The following is a 16,353-nucleotide window of genomic DNA, read 5'->3' on the forward strand; positions in this document are numbered from 1 at the left end:
AACCTAAATTAAATATCCAAATCTCAATTTTCAAAAATTCTACACTACATAAAATTCTAAAACCAGTAATTTTCACTCGTATCATTTAAGGAAGAAAGGGGGTGTCTCTGCCATGATGAGGCCACTGCACTTCAGTCGAGGTGACAGAGCTAGGGTTTGTCTCAAAAAAAAAAAAAAAACACCACATAATAAAAAACCCCACCATCCAGGAGCACCAGACGTATGGACGTATGGACATACGGACGTATGTGCACACACACGTCTGGGTGCTCCTGGGTGGGTGTCGCTTCCTAACAAGAACTACCACACAGCATGGCGTACAATAGGGCCTCCAAATATCACGTGTTCAGTTTTTAAACAAGTAATATCTACAGAGAAGACACATATATACAACTACGCTGAAAGTTAACAACTTGTTCACCACTCAGTAAACTCTATAGAGAATAAGTCTTCATTTTTTTCTCAAAAAGTGGAAAAATAAGTATATTGAATTAAAAACAATTTTTTTTTTTTGAGTCAGAGTCTCACTATGTCACCCTCAGTAGAGTGCCGTGGTGTCACAGGTCACAGCAACCTCAAACTCTTGGGCTTAAGCGATTCTCTTGCCTTAGTAGCTGGGACTACAGACAGTGCATGTGGCTGGCACTCCAGTTGCTCAGCTACAGGTGCCAAGGCTGAATTTAAAATTTAAATATGAAAATTTACCTGAACTACAAGTGTTTTTCTTTCTTCACTTAAGGAATCGTCCTTTTCTTTTTCCTTCTTTCTATTTTGCGATTTTTTAGATAAAGAAATATTTTTGGCATCTTTCTGTACTTTTAACTGTAGTTCCTGAGAAAACCTACATAAAAAAGTATATATTTGTCAATAAAATGAACTGGTATGAGATAAACAAACCAAGAAAAAAATTTGATTTTCAAGATATTCATTTTTTAAAAAATTGAGTGTTAAACTAGACTATGTTATTGAAAATGAGAAAATCTGTGGCCTTGATCAGCAATTCTTTTTTTTTTTTTGAGACAGTCTCACTTTGTTGCCTTCTGTAGAGTGCTGTAACGTCACAGCTCACAGCAACTTCACACTCAGGGGCTCAAGCCATCCTCTTGCCTCAGCCTCCCAAGTAGCTGGGACTACAGGCGCCCGCCACAATGCCCGGCTATTTTTAGAGATGGGGTCTCACCCTGGCTCAGGCTGGTGGAACCTGTGAGCTCAGGCCGTCCACCCACCATGGCCTCCCAGAGTGCTGGGATCACAGGCGTGAGCCACCGTACCTGGCCTTAGATCAGCAATTCTGAAAGGGTGGTCTGTAGACATTTGGTGATTCCTAAGACCTTTTGGGGGGTTACAAGGTCAAAGATGCTTTGGCTTTAATATGAAGGTGTCTTTTTCACCATGTGAACATTTGCCTTGATGGTACAACAGCGATGATGAATAAAACTGCACAGGGGTGTCGCAGGCCTGGTTTGTTCACAGCCACACATTTTCAGTTAAAAAGAAAAAAAGCAGTTTCACTTAAGAATGTCTCTGGTAAAATGCTTTTTCACATATTAATTTTACTAAAGCCAAACCCTGGAGCACGTCTCTTCATTACTGCACATGACAAAACAGGAATACGCACAGAGCGCCTGTGCCCCAAGCCAGGTGTCAGGTCTGCCTCTAAAAAGCACACACGGAACCAGACACTCGCATCCTGGAACAACACTTACCTCAAGGAACGTCTGGCAGGAAAAGTGTAGTTATTCAGAATTAGGTTATTTTTGCAGCCATCTTCTTTTAACAAATAAGCAATGTGAGCTTGTCACTTCAAAAAAAATAACTGATAATGTCTGTGTCAATGATGAGGATTCAAACTTTATACAAAACTTAGAATTCTGTTGAAGTGTGGGCTTAGCAGTTTTTCAATACTTACAGACTTTTCTGATTTTTTATTTTTATTTTTTTTTGAGACAGTGTCTCAATTTGCCCCTCTTGATACAGTGCCATGGCTTCATAGCTCACAGCAACCTCAGACTCCTGGGCTCAAGGGATTCTCTTGTCTCAGCCTCCAAAGTAGCTGGGACTACAGGCACTTGCCACAGCACCCATCTATTTTTAGAGACAGGGGCTTGCTCTTTCTCAGGCTGGTCTCAAAATCCTGAGCTCAGGCAATCTACCCACCTTGGCCTCCCAAAGTTCTAGGATTACAGGTGAGAGCCACCATACCCAGTCTAACTTTTTGATATTGTATAATAAAATGTGTCAACATTTTTAAGATCTGCATACCCTAGCAAATCAGTATTTTCCCAAAGCCTAAAGCATGCTGTTACAAACGCATGAGTGGGTAAAAGGTCCTTTTAAGAGGCAAGATAGACAAATTGATTTTAATGTCACTGAGGAAGAGAACTTCCTTGATAAGGTTTCAGATTCCACAATGCAACCTTTAGGAAACTGCAACTATCAATCAAAGAAGAATAGAATCAAAGTTTTCCTATAGAATCAAAGAAGAATACCGACAAAGGCTCAGCACCTATAGCTCAAGCAGCTAAGGCACCAGCCACATACACCAGAGCTCGTGGGTTCGAATCCAGCCTGAGCCTGCCCAGTGACAACTACAACCAAAAAATAGCTGGGCATTGTGGTGGGTGCCTGTAGTCCCAGCTACTCGGGAGGCTGAGGCAAGAGAATCACTTAAGTACTAGAGTTGGAGGTTGTTGTGAGCTGTGACAGCACGGCGCTCTACCCAGGGCGATAGCCTGAGGCTCTGTCTCAAAAAAAAAAAAAAAAGAATACTGACAAAGTCTCTAAATAAACTATCAAAATATCCTTTTGTTTCCTAACTACATATTTGCGTGAGAACAGAGTTTTTTTACATATATTAGCCAAAACAGCATATTACAACTAATTGAACACAGAAGCAGATATGAGAATCTAGCTATCTTTCACTAAGCTATGTGTCACTGCCACTCAGCTCACTGTTTTTGATTTTGTCGCTGCACTGAGCCGCAGCTGGTGCATCATAAAGGATGGCGCCAACAGCTCAGCACCCACGGGTTTGGTATATCCGAGTTCTCCAGCACAGCAGCAGTGTCAGCGGCATCACAGGACTCGGTGTGCTGTGAGTTAGGTGATGGCAGCTTTGTAACTGCAGGGGCACCCAAGATGATGACGTCACACAGTTGTTAGCCACAGGGAGATCAGTGACGGCAGGGAGACAGGAGGCAAAGCATGAAGTGACTGCTTCATGAACTGGGAGCTCTAGTGCATGGCATGTGTCCCCCTCCCCCCACTCCCCTACACCTGGTACTGCATGGCTGCCAAGGGCAGATACAGGGATGGTGGTAGACATTTGAGATCCTGCAATGTAGGTGGCAACAGAAAAACATCCAGTGAGTGTTATGGAAACCTCGCGTTAAGCCTAGGTTGGTACAGCCTGAAACACATGGGTCGGTATCATACCTCTCAGCAAATCCATCCATTTGAAAAAAGTCATGGTGTAGGAGCTCAGCACAGAAAGGTCTTTTGTCTGGGTCAGTATGTAAGCATTTCTGAAAAATCAACATGTATAGTTCATATCAAAGACAAATGGCCTACACTTGAATTTGTAAATATAGAAAGATAGAAAATTCCTCTTTATTGGCAATAAGTTTTAAATGTCTAATAAAGCACAAATCTAGACAAGGACCATCAATGGTTGCTAATATCACAGGTGGAAATATACAAACCTTCTATGAAGTAGTGGTATCAGAAAAACAACTCAATCCTGATCAAACTCTAGCTCTACTATGAGTTTCTAAGAAATATAGGACAGAAAAGGACACATACACTGTCATGTGGAAAATTCTATGGGAAAAATGACTTAGCTTTTCGACAAATAAATTACAAAGATTAAACAAAAAAGAAAGAGCAAAAGAAGCTTACAAATTAAGCTTGTAAAGACATATCAACCTCAGTAGGGCTTCAAAACCTAATATTAAAATTCTACTCAATAAAAAAAAAAAAAGACATATCAACCAGTTGTGATCTATAGACTTCATTTGGTCCTAATTCAAACAATAAAAAGAAATTATATGAAAATCAGTAAAACTTTCAACACTGGGAGATATTTTATGATATTAAGAGATTACTATGAATTTTCAAAACTTAAGCTATTGCAGATAGGAAGGGAAAGAACCTACTCTGTGCTTACTCCCGTGCTAGATGCTTACTCAGATGATTCTATCTTTTACTTATTTATTTCTTTATTTATTTTTAGAGACAGGGTTTCACTTTGTCACCCTCAGTAGAGTGCCGTGGCATCACAGCTCATAGCAACCTCCAGCTCTTGGGCTTAGGAGATTCTCTTGCCTCAGCCTCCCGACTACAGGCGCCCACCACAACACCCAGCTATTTTTTTGTTGCAGTTTGACTGGGGGCAGGGCTCGAACCCACCATCCTTGGTATATGGGGCCAGCACCCTACTCACTGAGTCATAGGTGCCACCCAGATGATTCTATTTTAATGCAGGGTCTTTTTCGGATTCATTGAAACTTCTCAGAAGGGGGGCGGCGCCTGTGGCTCAGCGGGTAGGGCGCCGGTCCCATATGCTGGAGGTGGCGGGTTCAAACCCAGCCCCGGCCAAATTAAAAAAAAAAAAAAAAGAAACTTCTCAGAAGGGACTCAATTAATAGCTTTCAATAAATAAGAAAAGCTCTATGAATAACTTACTATTTATAAATGAAATAATTAAATGTCTGCCATTTGTTTCAAAGTAATCCAAAAGGCCAGGCATGGTGGCTCACGCCTATAATCCTAGCACTCTGGGAGGCTGAGGCGAGTGGATTGCTTGAGCTCAGGAGTTCAAGACTAGCCTGAGCAAAAGAGAGACCCTGTCTCTATTAAAAAAAAAAAAAAAATAGAAAAACTGAGGCAAGAGGATCACTTGAGCCCAAGAGTTGCAGGTTGCTTTGAGCTATGATGCCATTGCACTCTACCCAGGGGGACAGCTTGAGACTCTGTCCCCCCCAAAACAACAAACAAACAAAAAACCCAAAAGTAATCAAAAAGTTGAAGGGAGTATGGATATAGTAAACAAGATTATCAAAGGTTCATAGCTATAGAAACTAGATAGTTAGTATGTGAGGGTTCATTACACTACTATCCTCTGTACTTTCTTTTATATATTTGAGCTTTTCTATGATAAAACAATCAAAAAGGTATATGACTCCGCTGGAAAATTATTTATATCTGTTAGAAGATTATGCAGAAAATTGGAAATACATTGTCCTGCCAACTTGTTATAATTAGTAATAAGCTTACTAAACTTTACAACAATAAGTTAGGGGCTGGGCACGGTGGCTCAAGCCTATAATACTAGCACTTGGGAGGCTGAGGTGGGTGGACTGCCTGAGCTCACAGGTTGGCTAGAGACCAACCTGAGCCAGAGTGAGACCCTGTCTCTAAAAAATAGCTGGATGTCGTGGCAGGCATCTGTAGTCCCAGCTACTTGGGAGACTGAGGCAAGAGGATCACTTGAGCCCAAGAGTTGCTGTAAGCTAAGATGCCATGGCACTCTACTGAAGGTAACCAAATGAGACTCTGTCTAAATAAATAAATAAATAAATAAAACAATGAGTTAAAGAATTTACAAAAGCAGAAAACACACTTTGGGTAAATGTCAGAAGGTCCTGGCATTGTAGAGGCACTTATTTTATCAATGCCCTGGACCACCCTGATTAGTAAGAACTTTTTTTAAGTGATAGGATCTCACTATGTGCCTAGGCTGCAGTGCAGCAGGTATTTGCAGGTCTACAGCCTCAAATTCCCAGCTTCAAACGATCCTCCTGCCTAGGCCTCCTCAGTAGCTGGGGAGACAGGCACATACCACTGCATCCAGCTGATAATGAGAACTTTTTGAGCTAGTAATTCCAAAAGGTCATCTTTTAGAGACAACTTGATCCAGTGAGAATCTCCCTAATATTTTCCTCAAATATAAAAGTATTAGGAATTTATAAATTAGCTTCAGCAAATCCAGTGGCTAAGCAAAAACACCTCTGACACCACACAGGTCATGATGGTTTGCCTTCCCACAGACGCTTTAACACTGTCCTATTTCTCTTTAGTTTCTTGTTCCTCTTTTTTTTTTATTTTTTTTTAAGACAGAGCCTCTCTCTGTTGTCCCAGGCTAGAGTGCTATGGCCTTACTATAGCTAATAGCAACCTCAAACTCCTGTGATCAAGCCATCCTCCTGTCTCAGTCTCCTGAGTAGCTGGGACTACAGGTGCCCACCACAACAGCCAGCTAAGTTTTTCTATTTTTAGTAAAAATGAGGTCTCGTTTTTGCTCCAGCTGTTCTGAAACTCCTGAGCTCAAGCAATCCTCCTGCCTTTGCCTCCCAGCACACTGGGATTACAAGCATCAGTCACCAGAATGGCCTCTTTTATTTTCCAATCCTACTTTTTGTCTTTTCCACCTTTATAAAGCTTACATTTAACTGTTAAACATTAAAAACATCAAATGTCTTGGGTGGCACCTGTCACTCAAGGAGTAGGGTGCTGGCTCCATATACTGGAGGTGGTGGGTTCAAACCTGGCCCCAGCCAAAAAACTGTAAAAAAAAAAAAAAAAAAATCTAATGTCTTCATATGTTTTTTGTATGTTCAGATGATGTTTTCACATTTAAAAAGTGCTAGTGAGTTTCTTAATGAGTTTTAAAAACAGGTAAAATTTTCCGGCCTTTATCTCTGAAGTTACCTCCACCAAAGTATTTAAATTCTTTCTAAATGTATAAAAATTAAAATTATCAGAGAAAACTGTTGACCTACAAGATCTACTACATGAAACAAGAGAAAACCAAGTTTTCGTAACGTACACAGTGTAAAGTGTGAAGATCAACTATGCTTACCTTTGCTAAATCTATGACCACGTCAGAGAGTTTCGGGTAGCGTCTTTCCAGAGGGACCGTTTCCTTGATTTCAGGCAGCCTTACTCCAGCAAACACAGGGTTTTTATAAAACAGCTCCTGATGTCTTGGAATGAGATTACCTGGAAGTGAAAACAGCACACAACGTGACAGAGGCAGTGGAGGGACGGCGGGCAGAGCGGGGGACGGTGGCGCTCTCCTCCTAGGGACGCACAGCCACCAGACACTGGCGCTTCCCGTGGCTTTGACCTACATCAGCTCAAGGAAATCAGCATTGTCATTGCAACACACTCGCTGAAAAAGTTCATGTGCCACTATAAATAGAATTAATTTGAGGGAGCACAAGGAAAGGACAGGTAAAGAGCATGTTACAGCTTCTCAGATGGAAGTGCAGCACGTCATTTCCAGTAATGAAGTGCAGAATACTGAGGGAACCATGACAACATTAACAGTTACACTGACAGGATCTAATCTAGATAAATCAGTTCCACCCTGATTTCATACCTATGTGTAAGGTCAGATTTGAGCACTTTTTTAAACCTTTTTTCTCAACTTTGATATGTAATTTAATATTATATATATATACATATATATATAAAAGTATACATTTTTTGTACACTGTGGATGGTGCCTGTGGCTCAGTGAGTAGGGCGCCAGCCCCATATACCAAGGGTGGTGGGTTTAAACCCAGCCCTGACCAAACTGCAGCAAAAAATAGCCGGGCATTGTGGCGGGCACCTGAGTTCCAGCTACTTGGGAGGCTGAGGCAAGAGAATCATCTAAGCCCAAGAGCTGTAGGTTGCTGTGAGCTGTGACGCTACAGTGCTGTACAGAGGGTGACAAAGTGAGACTCTGTCTCAAAAAAAAAAAAAAAAGAAAGAAGGAAAGAAAGAGAATTCCACTGTAAGAAACCATTTATTGTTTATGAATTTCTAACCTGGAAGAAACCTCAAATCAAATAACTAAATTACCTTCAGGTGTTTTCCCATTATTTCCATTTTCCAAGTTTTATCTTCAAACCTGAAGTTGATATTTCAACAAATGCAAGACTTTGATACTATAGCTTTAAAATTATGTCCAAAGCAACAGTAAGAAAAGTCGAATCTGATGGGAGATCAAGGTGCCGGGGAGTCTCTGCCTCTCAGCGTGAGTTTGAGAATTAGAGCAGCAGTTGTCATATGACACCAAGTGCTTAGGGTAATATGCTAGGTAATAAATGGTCATGGCACCCTCTCTGCGTGGAATTAGCTGAATGTGGAGGGGCAGGGAAATGCGCAACCTCTGCTCTTCTCTTCTCTGTTGAGGCAGAGGAGGAGGCTTGTGATTAAGAACATGTGTCCAAATAGACCACAGCCAGACTGAAAGAAAGAAAATACGTGTATGACATACACACACAACACTCACACACACGGAGGGCGCCAAAAACATGTATACACTTATTTATTTATCTATTTATTTGTTTTTTTAGACAGTCTCACTTTATCACCCTCAGTAGAGTGCTGTGCAGTCACAGCTCACAGACCTCAAACTCTTGGACTCAAGAAGTTCTCTTGCCTCAGTTTTCCAAGTAGCTGGGACTACAGGTGCTCACCATAACACCCTGCTAATTTTTCTTTTTTTTTTTTTTTTTTTTTTTGTACAAAAGGTTTTTATTGGTGAGGGGGGGATGTTGCAGGACAACACCAAGGAGGAGTGAGGAAAGAGAGAGGGGAAGAAAAGAGAGAGAGAGAAAAGGGGGGGAGAGACAGAGACCGAGAGAGACAGAGACAGAGAGGAGAGAGGGAGAGAGGTAATTTTTCTATTTTTTTTATTAGAGACAGGGTCTCGCTCTTGCTCAGGCTGGTCTCATACTCCTGGGCTCAAGGGATCCACCTGCCTTGGCCTGAGTGCTGGGATTACAGGCATGAGCCACCACACCCAGCTATATGTATACACATTTTAAGAAAGGGGAAAAATTGCATTAAATTTTTAATAATATATATAGATAATATTTCTCTTGTATATTTTATCTTACATCACTTGCAGTGGCACAAGTCAAACATGACATGACTATTATAGTTTTAATACAGTTTTTTTTTTCTTAAAATATGTATACTTTTTTTTGGCTTGGCGCCCGCAGCACAGTGGTTATGGTGTCTGCCACATACACCCAAGTTGGTGGGTTCGAACCCAGCCTGGGCCAGCTAAACAACAATGACAACTGCAACAACAACAAAAAATAGCCAGGCACTGTGGTGGGCGCCTGTAGTCCCAGCTACTTGGGAGGCTGAGGCAAGAGAATCACTTAAGCCCAAGAGTTTGAGGTTGCTGTGAGTTGTGATGCCACAGCACTCTACAGAGGGTGACATAGTGAGACTCTGCCTCAAAAAAAAGTATACATTTTTTGGTATCCTCTGTGTATGTATGTATATATATACACACACACACACACACACAGACACACTAATAAAGTTTTCCTATTTGTCCCTAATATTAACCCAAAATATATAACATCTTTAATATAACAACAGCTTAAAAATCACAAACACATAGGGAAAAACTCTAAAATTTAAAATGTAGATGTATAATCTTACCTAAACACATCATAATATGATATAGCTGATCAATGTCAGAATCTCCAGGAAATAGGGGTTCTCCCATGAGCATTTCAGTGACCAGACAGCCAATGGCCCACACGTCCACAGCCCTGCAAGAAAAAAGTGTGGCGTCAGGCCGGCGTCCTCCCGCGTCCTCTGGGCCTGCACCTCTTCTGCGTGTTCCCGGCACTGAGCGGGGTAGTGCAGCACAGACTGAAAATGTGAAATCTGAAATGATCCAGAACCCCAAACTTTTTGAGTCTGACATAATGCTCAAAGTTTCAGATCTGAGATCGCTACATGTTCATGTCTGGGACGCTCAACCAGTATAACGCAAGTTTTCAAAATCTGAAAAAATCCAAAATCCACAACACTTCTGGTCCCAAGCATTTTGTTTGGATAAGGGATACTCATACTGTACTAAGCCTTTTAAATCACCCATAAAAAATACATTTCCCTATAAATTTAAAGTTCTTACTCCCAATTTTACATATGTGAGATTTCCAGAAACTTCATCACGCGGCATAAGAAGGAGAAGGCTTCTGAAAAGCCGGACCGTTATTATGTGTCCTTTTTTCTGGAAAGGAGACTTCCAGGCTTCACTCATGGACTGTTCATTCTCTGTTCACACATAATTCTACAAGGCTGATCAGTCAGCCTATGACATAGCAGATCTCCTGACGTAGTGGAGTATCCTGTGCTATGTCAGGATACTCTGAAAAAGGGTTGCTGGGAACAAATAGTTAACGACAGAGACCATTGAAATCTGATAAGAGAAAATTTTAAAACTATCTTAAAAACCATCACAAGAACTCAAAGAATATATATGCATCATTAGCACAGGACAACTACCTAGAAATTGCTTAAGGTCATTGCTGAATTATAAAATGGCACAAAAATTATACCACGTTCATAAAATGAGAAGTCAAAGTAATAAAGAAAATAGTAAGGGCGGTGCCTGTGGCTCAGTCGGTAAGGCGCCGGCCCCATATACCGAGGGTGGCGGGTTCAAACCCAGCCCCGGCTGAACTGCAACCAAAAAATAGCCGGGCGTTGTGGCGGGCGCCTGTAGTCCCAGCTGATCGGGAGGCTGAGGCAAGAGAATCGCTTAAGCCCAGGAGTTGGAGGTTGCTGTGAGCTGTGTGATGCCATGGCACTCTACCCAGGGCCATAAAGTGAGACTCTGTCTCTACAAAAAAAAAAAAAAAAAAATAGAAAGAAAATAGTAAATGTTACTGTATTCTGAACACAGAGAAATTGTAAAAAGTATTTTAGAAAGATTTCTGTCAAAAGCAGTAAAAGTTTCAATCCTTCCTTCTTTGAAGAATTCACTTATGAAGATGATTTATGTTTTACAAATGTTTCACTTAATTATATTTTTCCGTCCGCTCTTGTCGCCTCCACCGTGCCTAATTCCAAAAGTGTCAGATTTACCCTGACTAATGTTTACCTCTCTTTGAAAGCTAAAATAAAGATAAAACATATTTCCTACCCACTGTATAAAACAGACCACTTATTCAACTTAATTTCCCCACCTTTAAAATAAGTACACCCACTCCAACTAGTTTCATAAGAATGTTTAAAGAGGAAGCACCAAAAATGATTACAAATTACAAAGATCTCTAAACTCAAACCTTCCTTTCAGTGTTAGAGGGACCATTGCTTTAATTACAGACATTCCATTTTATCAGTAAAAGAGAGTTAAAATCTGTCCCCTCCCATTTCTTACTTGCCATACTTGACATCACCAACCAGCAGCTCTGGGGCTCGGTACCATCGGGTCGCCACATAGTCAGTGTAAACCTCCCCGGGCGCTGCCAACGTGCGTGCAAATCCAAAATCACATAACTTGACAACACCTGACTGGGAGACTAATATATTCTCTGGCTTTATGTCTCTGTGTATGATCTAGAAAAAGCAGAGCATGTAAGCTATTAGACAAAACCATTTCCTTTGGCACCTGCCGTGTGCAGGGTGTTGCTTTCTGTCCCGTGAAGGACACAAATAAAAGCACGTAGAGTTGCTCCTGGCTCTGACACGTTAGCTGCCATGTGAGTTACATTTAACTTATGCTAGTTTTGAGCCGTAGGCCTTGTGAAGTATATATAACTCACATATCTCTTGACCTATGTTCATCTAATAAAACACCATGGCCCTCAGGAAAGAACAGTCATGCTTCAGATGCTATTTAAACAATCAAAGATATCAAATATATGTAATTAATTACCAAGTCAGCTGTTTAGTTAATGAATGTTCTCAAGCCAATGCAAAGCTATCATTACAGCTGGGGTGGTCAAGGGAAGTTTTTTTGAAAGAGGTAGGCTCTAAGACAGGGGTCTAATACTAGTGTGACGTGTTCAAAGCAGAAACGGAGGGCAATCCAAGTGAATGTGATAAGGAAACCAAAGTGGAGATGGGACTGGATGGAGAGATGGTGGGAAAATGTTATTTCCAGCACAGAGGTTGTATGAGGGATGCCGTAGCCGCCAGGCTGGGAAGTATGCAAGCTGGGTCGAGACCCTGGGAACCCATGGAAGCGACATGGCCAACATGTTGTTCCAAGATGTTGTTCATGGTGTTCCAAGATGTCAGCCATAAACAGGATAACCATTGCTTTAATTATAACAGGAGACTGGAGGCCCGGAGAGCAGTGTGATGACCACAAGGGGAGAAGGGCCTGACCAGGCTGGTGCTCAGAGGAATTAAAGGGAGACAGTGTAGAAATACTCAAGAGTCAACAGAACTTAGTACAGCTCAGATATTTCATTCAAACCTAAGTATCTTATAGAATGGTAGTTCCATGTTCAAACACAGAAAAGTCTAGAAAAAGTTGATTTTGATGGAATAGTTTAGGTTTTAGCCATACAGACTTTTGGGTGGCATGGGAACTTCTGAGCAGAGGTAGTTATCAAGCAATCAGAAATGTAGAGAGAGCCAGGCGTGGTGGCTCACGGCTGCAGCCCTACCACTCTGGCAGGAGGACTGCTTTAGCTCAGGAGTTCCGGAAAAGGAGTCTGAGCAAGAGCAAGACCCTGCCTCTAAAAAAAGCCAGGCATTGTTGCCAGCACCTGTAGTCCCATCTACTCAGGAGACTGAGGCAGAGAATTGCTTAATGAGCCCAAGAGTTTGAGGTTGCTGTGAACTCTGACACCACGCCACTCCCAAAGGCGACATAGTGAGACTCTGTCTCAAAAATAAAAGTTAATGTAAAGAGGGTACAGAAAGGTCAGCAACTAAGATTTCTAAAGGAAAGACTCTAGAAGAAGCGAGCAGGATGCTGGGATAGAGACAATACTAAAAACTCTACACCTAGGCAAAACAAATTATTAGGCCTAATTCTCTAACATAGGTATAGTATATTTTGAAAACTAAAGTGTATACATTGGTCTTAACTCCTTTCATCAGACCAGAATCCTAGTGGTGACCTGCCATTGCCGGGCATTTTGCATAGGCTACCAACTTTTATTACCCTGGATGTCAGCCGTGTGGACACAGGTCTAGTCCCAGATCACCTGTGCTGTGTCAGAAAGAGCTAAAGTGAGAGTTGACAGACCTGGGCTCTAGTCTCGATCTTTCTATCTTCTCATCTCCCACATGAGGGGGCTAAAGTACATGACCATCATGTTCCTTCCCAACCTATTACCTATAATGTATGGTAATAATAGAACCTAATGGTGGTGCCTGTGGCTCAAGGAGTAGGGCATATACCAGAGGTGGTGGGTTCAAACCTCAGCCCTGGCCAAAAACTATTTAAAAAAATAATAATAATAGAACCTAACTATAGCCAAGGTGATATGAGTAGAATTTATCTTAAGAAAGGGGGTGGTGGCTCCTGCCTGTAATCCCAGCACTCTGGGAGGCCGAGGCAGGTGGAGTGCCTGGGCTTACAGGTTTGAGACCAGGCTGGGTCTAAAACAATAGCTGGGCATTGTGGTGGGTGCCTATAGTCTCAGCTATTTGGAAGAAAAAAAGAAAAATAGCCAGGCATTGTAGCAGGCACCTATAATCTCAGCAACTCAAGAGGCTGAGGCAAGAGGATCACTTGAGCCAAAGGCTTTGAGGTTGCTGTGAGCTATGATGCCACATCCTCTACCAAGGGTAACAAGGTGAGAAAAAAAAAACACACACCAAGAGCTATCATTGCAGACTGGGGTGGCCAGAGACAGTTTTATGAAAGGGTAAGGTCTGACATGGGTCCTTATAATCCTAGGTATAACCTAAATAAATTATTATACCTAATAATTCAGCAAAAATATCGAGGGGTCTATAAACCTCATAAAGTTCTCTACTATTTGGGTGAAACTTGAATTGACAGCAACTTTAAACCTGTTTTTAAATATGTTTACTCAGTTCACAAAAGGATTAAAGTAATTTTTTTTTGAGACAGAGTCTCACTTTGTCACCCTCTGTAGAGTGTGGTGGCATCATAGCTCACAGCAACCTCCAACTCCTGGCCTCAAGCGATTCTCTTACCTCAGCCTCCGGAGTTGCTGAGATTATAGGTGGCTGCCACAATGCCTGGCTATTTTTCTTTTTTTAGAAATGGGGTCTCGCTCTTGCTCAGGCTGGTCTCGAACCAGTGAGCTTGGGCAACCCACCCTCCTTGGCCTCCCAGAGTGCTGGGATTACAGACGTGAGCCACCGTGCCTGGCCTAAAGTAAATATCTTTTAATTTTTAAAATTCAAGTACTCACACACACAAATGAATGATGTATTTAAGAATAAATGGTTTCATTTTCTTAAAGCCAGACACTTCATCCTGGTGCGCACACACACGCATACAGAGTGGACATGATTTTAGGTGTGTTTTCATTTATTCCCTCTCCTATCATAATTATGTCTGCTTTAAGAACAGAAACGTTAACTGCTCAGAAAACAAAACCTTAGGATATACTTTTAACCCATTGATGCCAGAGGTTGTAATTTCTGAACATTTTGCATACAATTTATGTATGTTACCTAGAAAAATTGAAGGAACAAGAATTTGGAGTGAAAAAGCTTTTATTATATTCTATTGTTATTTGGCATTCTAAAAATGGAATACTGGGCAAAACCATTGCTACACAATGTATAAACCCAGGTTTTTCATCTTGGGAGGTGGTGACACCAGCCATTCAGTGTGATAGTCAATAGACACTTCATATGAAAGGCAACATCACATTTTTCACGTGGAAAAGTGGTGTTTTTTTATTTGTTTGTTTTTGTTTTTGTTTGAGACAGAGACTCACTCTGGCGCCCTGAGTGCCGTAGTGTCATAGCTCACAGCAACCTCAAGCTCTTGGGCTCAAGCAATCATCTTGCCTGGTTTTTTTTTCTATTTTTAGTAAAGATGGAGTCTTGCTATTGCTCAGGCTGGAAAAGTGGTGTTCTTATGACATTCAGCACACTGCATTTGCTTTCCCTGTTAGACAATCACATGATCCACATCATCATAACATGAGTCAGTGTTACGCTTCTAAGAAGGTCACCCTCTTGGGGCTGGTTCTGGAGGATGACCAGGGGTCTCTGGACAATGGCATACCACACATCAACGAAACTCCAGAATATCCTCTGGCTTCTCATCCTATGTTTTATGCAGTTGGAAAGAATTTTGTAGGACCAATTTGAAACAGAACAAAAGAGGTCTTGAATACCATTTCTCCCATGGATTGATGCCTGATACTTATTGGTGGTGTCATCAGCTCTGCCTACACCTCCCTTTGATTATGTTTGGCTGCTGAACTTGGATCTTCTTCAGTTTCTGGGAATAATGATTGACAGACACAGGGGATTGATACCAGCACCAGACAAGGCAACAGTGACCACACTGTTGTCATTCTGTCTGCAGACAGAATTGTCTCTGCCATCAACTTGAAAATTGAATGTGCCTCATTCTTTGTTCTTCAGAGCCACATCTGGTTCCTGTGGAGCATTGTCAGTGAGGTCCTTTCTCATTGCACCTGTTGCCTGATGTCCCACTGAACTGAGCTTATCCAGAAGTACAATATTGGTGAAAAAGTTGTTGAACACAAAGTGGTGTTGTCCGGGGTGTGCCTTTGTAAGCGCCTCACCAAACTGAGGACGCGTGATACACCGACACCAGCACCACATTCCTCATGTTTAGTACTTAGGTTCTTACCCTAATGCAGCTGGAATCAGTTAATGTAGCCCAGACGTGCTGCACCCCTAAACTGACAGCCAGACCAAAGGGTTGTCCTTTGATAAAGTGCTTATACCTGTGACAGCCAAAATAAGGAGCCAGGCATTCATCAAAGCTGAAATTGGTTTCATTTGGAAGAAATTTCACACATCTCTCATTGAGTATGCTTATAAGAGGACACAACCTGGAAAACTCGTCCATTGGGTCCAAATTTGCATTGTCAGCAACATGCCAATTAGCAAGCACAGTTTCAAAGCCTTCACGTCTGTGGCCGTGCTAACGAGCACGTGATGCATGTCTGTTCTCTGTTCCCAGGACATACACCTTCTAGGAACTGAGACAGAACTGCCCAGAAAAGTCATTCCCAGAAAGCATTTGAATTCAGAGCCAATCCGGCCAAGATTTACTTGCAGCGTGTAAACTGCAGTACGTGACAATAAGTTCAACGACCTCGGCACAAAAGCAAAGTCTGAGAGCTTCTGTGGGAGTTCTCATCTAGATGAGTAAATCATTTGGTGCTTCTGTGACTCCCCCTGCTGCGGGCTGTGCAGTGAGGGCAGCTTTTCCCATTTGTGAACAATGTTGGTCACTTTCTTTGTCTTTGGCGGAGGCAGCGGCTGCACAGAAGACAGAGGTGGACCTCCATCCTCGAGTCATCTCCAGGGGCATTTGAGGGACCTTCTCAGTCAGACTCAGCATCCCACCCATCTTGAATGAGACACTCAGGTGCAAAGAACCCGGCAGATGATTTCTTGCTCCGC

At 41.9% G+C, this 16,353-nt stretch overlaps 1 protein-coding gene across 3 annotated transcripts in view; it reads right to left on the reverse strand.

Moving 5' to 3' along the window:
• Window positions 1–16,353, reverse strand: part of CDKL2 (cyclin dependent kinase like 2) — a 47,437-nt gene that overhangs the window by 14,967 nt on the left and 16,117 nt on the right. For 2 of the 3 annotated variants that reach the window (XM_053584769.1, XM_053584685.1), the window contains exons 4-8: window positions 11,183–11,361; window positions 9,451–9,563; window positions 6,860–6,999; window positions 3,436–3,524; window positions 706–841 (exon numbers count right to left, since the gene is read on the reverse strand). In XM_053584769.1, the coding sequence (XP_053440744.1) occupies window positions 706–841; window positions 3,436–3,524; window positions 6,860–6,999; window positions 9,451–9,563; window positions 11,183–11,361 (657 nt within the window). The remainder of the gene's footprint in view (window positions 1–705; window positions 842–3,435; window positions 3,525–6,859; window positions 7,000–9,450; window positions 9,564–11,182; window positions 11,362–16,353) is intronic. The other variant, XM_053584843.1, reaches the window with a different exon arrangement.

The sequence above is a fragment of the Nycticebus coucang genome, chromosome 1 (assembly GCF_027406575.1).
Source record: "Nycticebus coucang isolate mNycCou1 chromosome 1, mNycCou1.pri, whole genome shotgun sequence".
Classification (NCBI taxonomy): domain Eukaryota; kingdom Metazoa; phylum Chordata; class Mammalia; order Primates; family Lorisidae; genus Nycticebus; species Nycticebus coucang.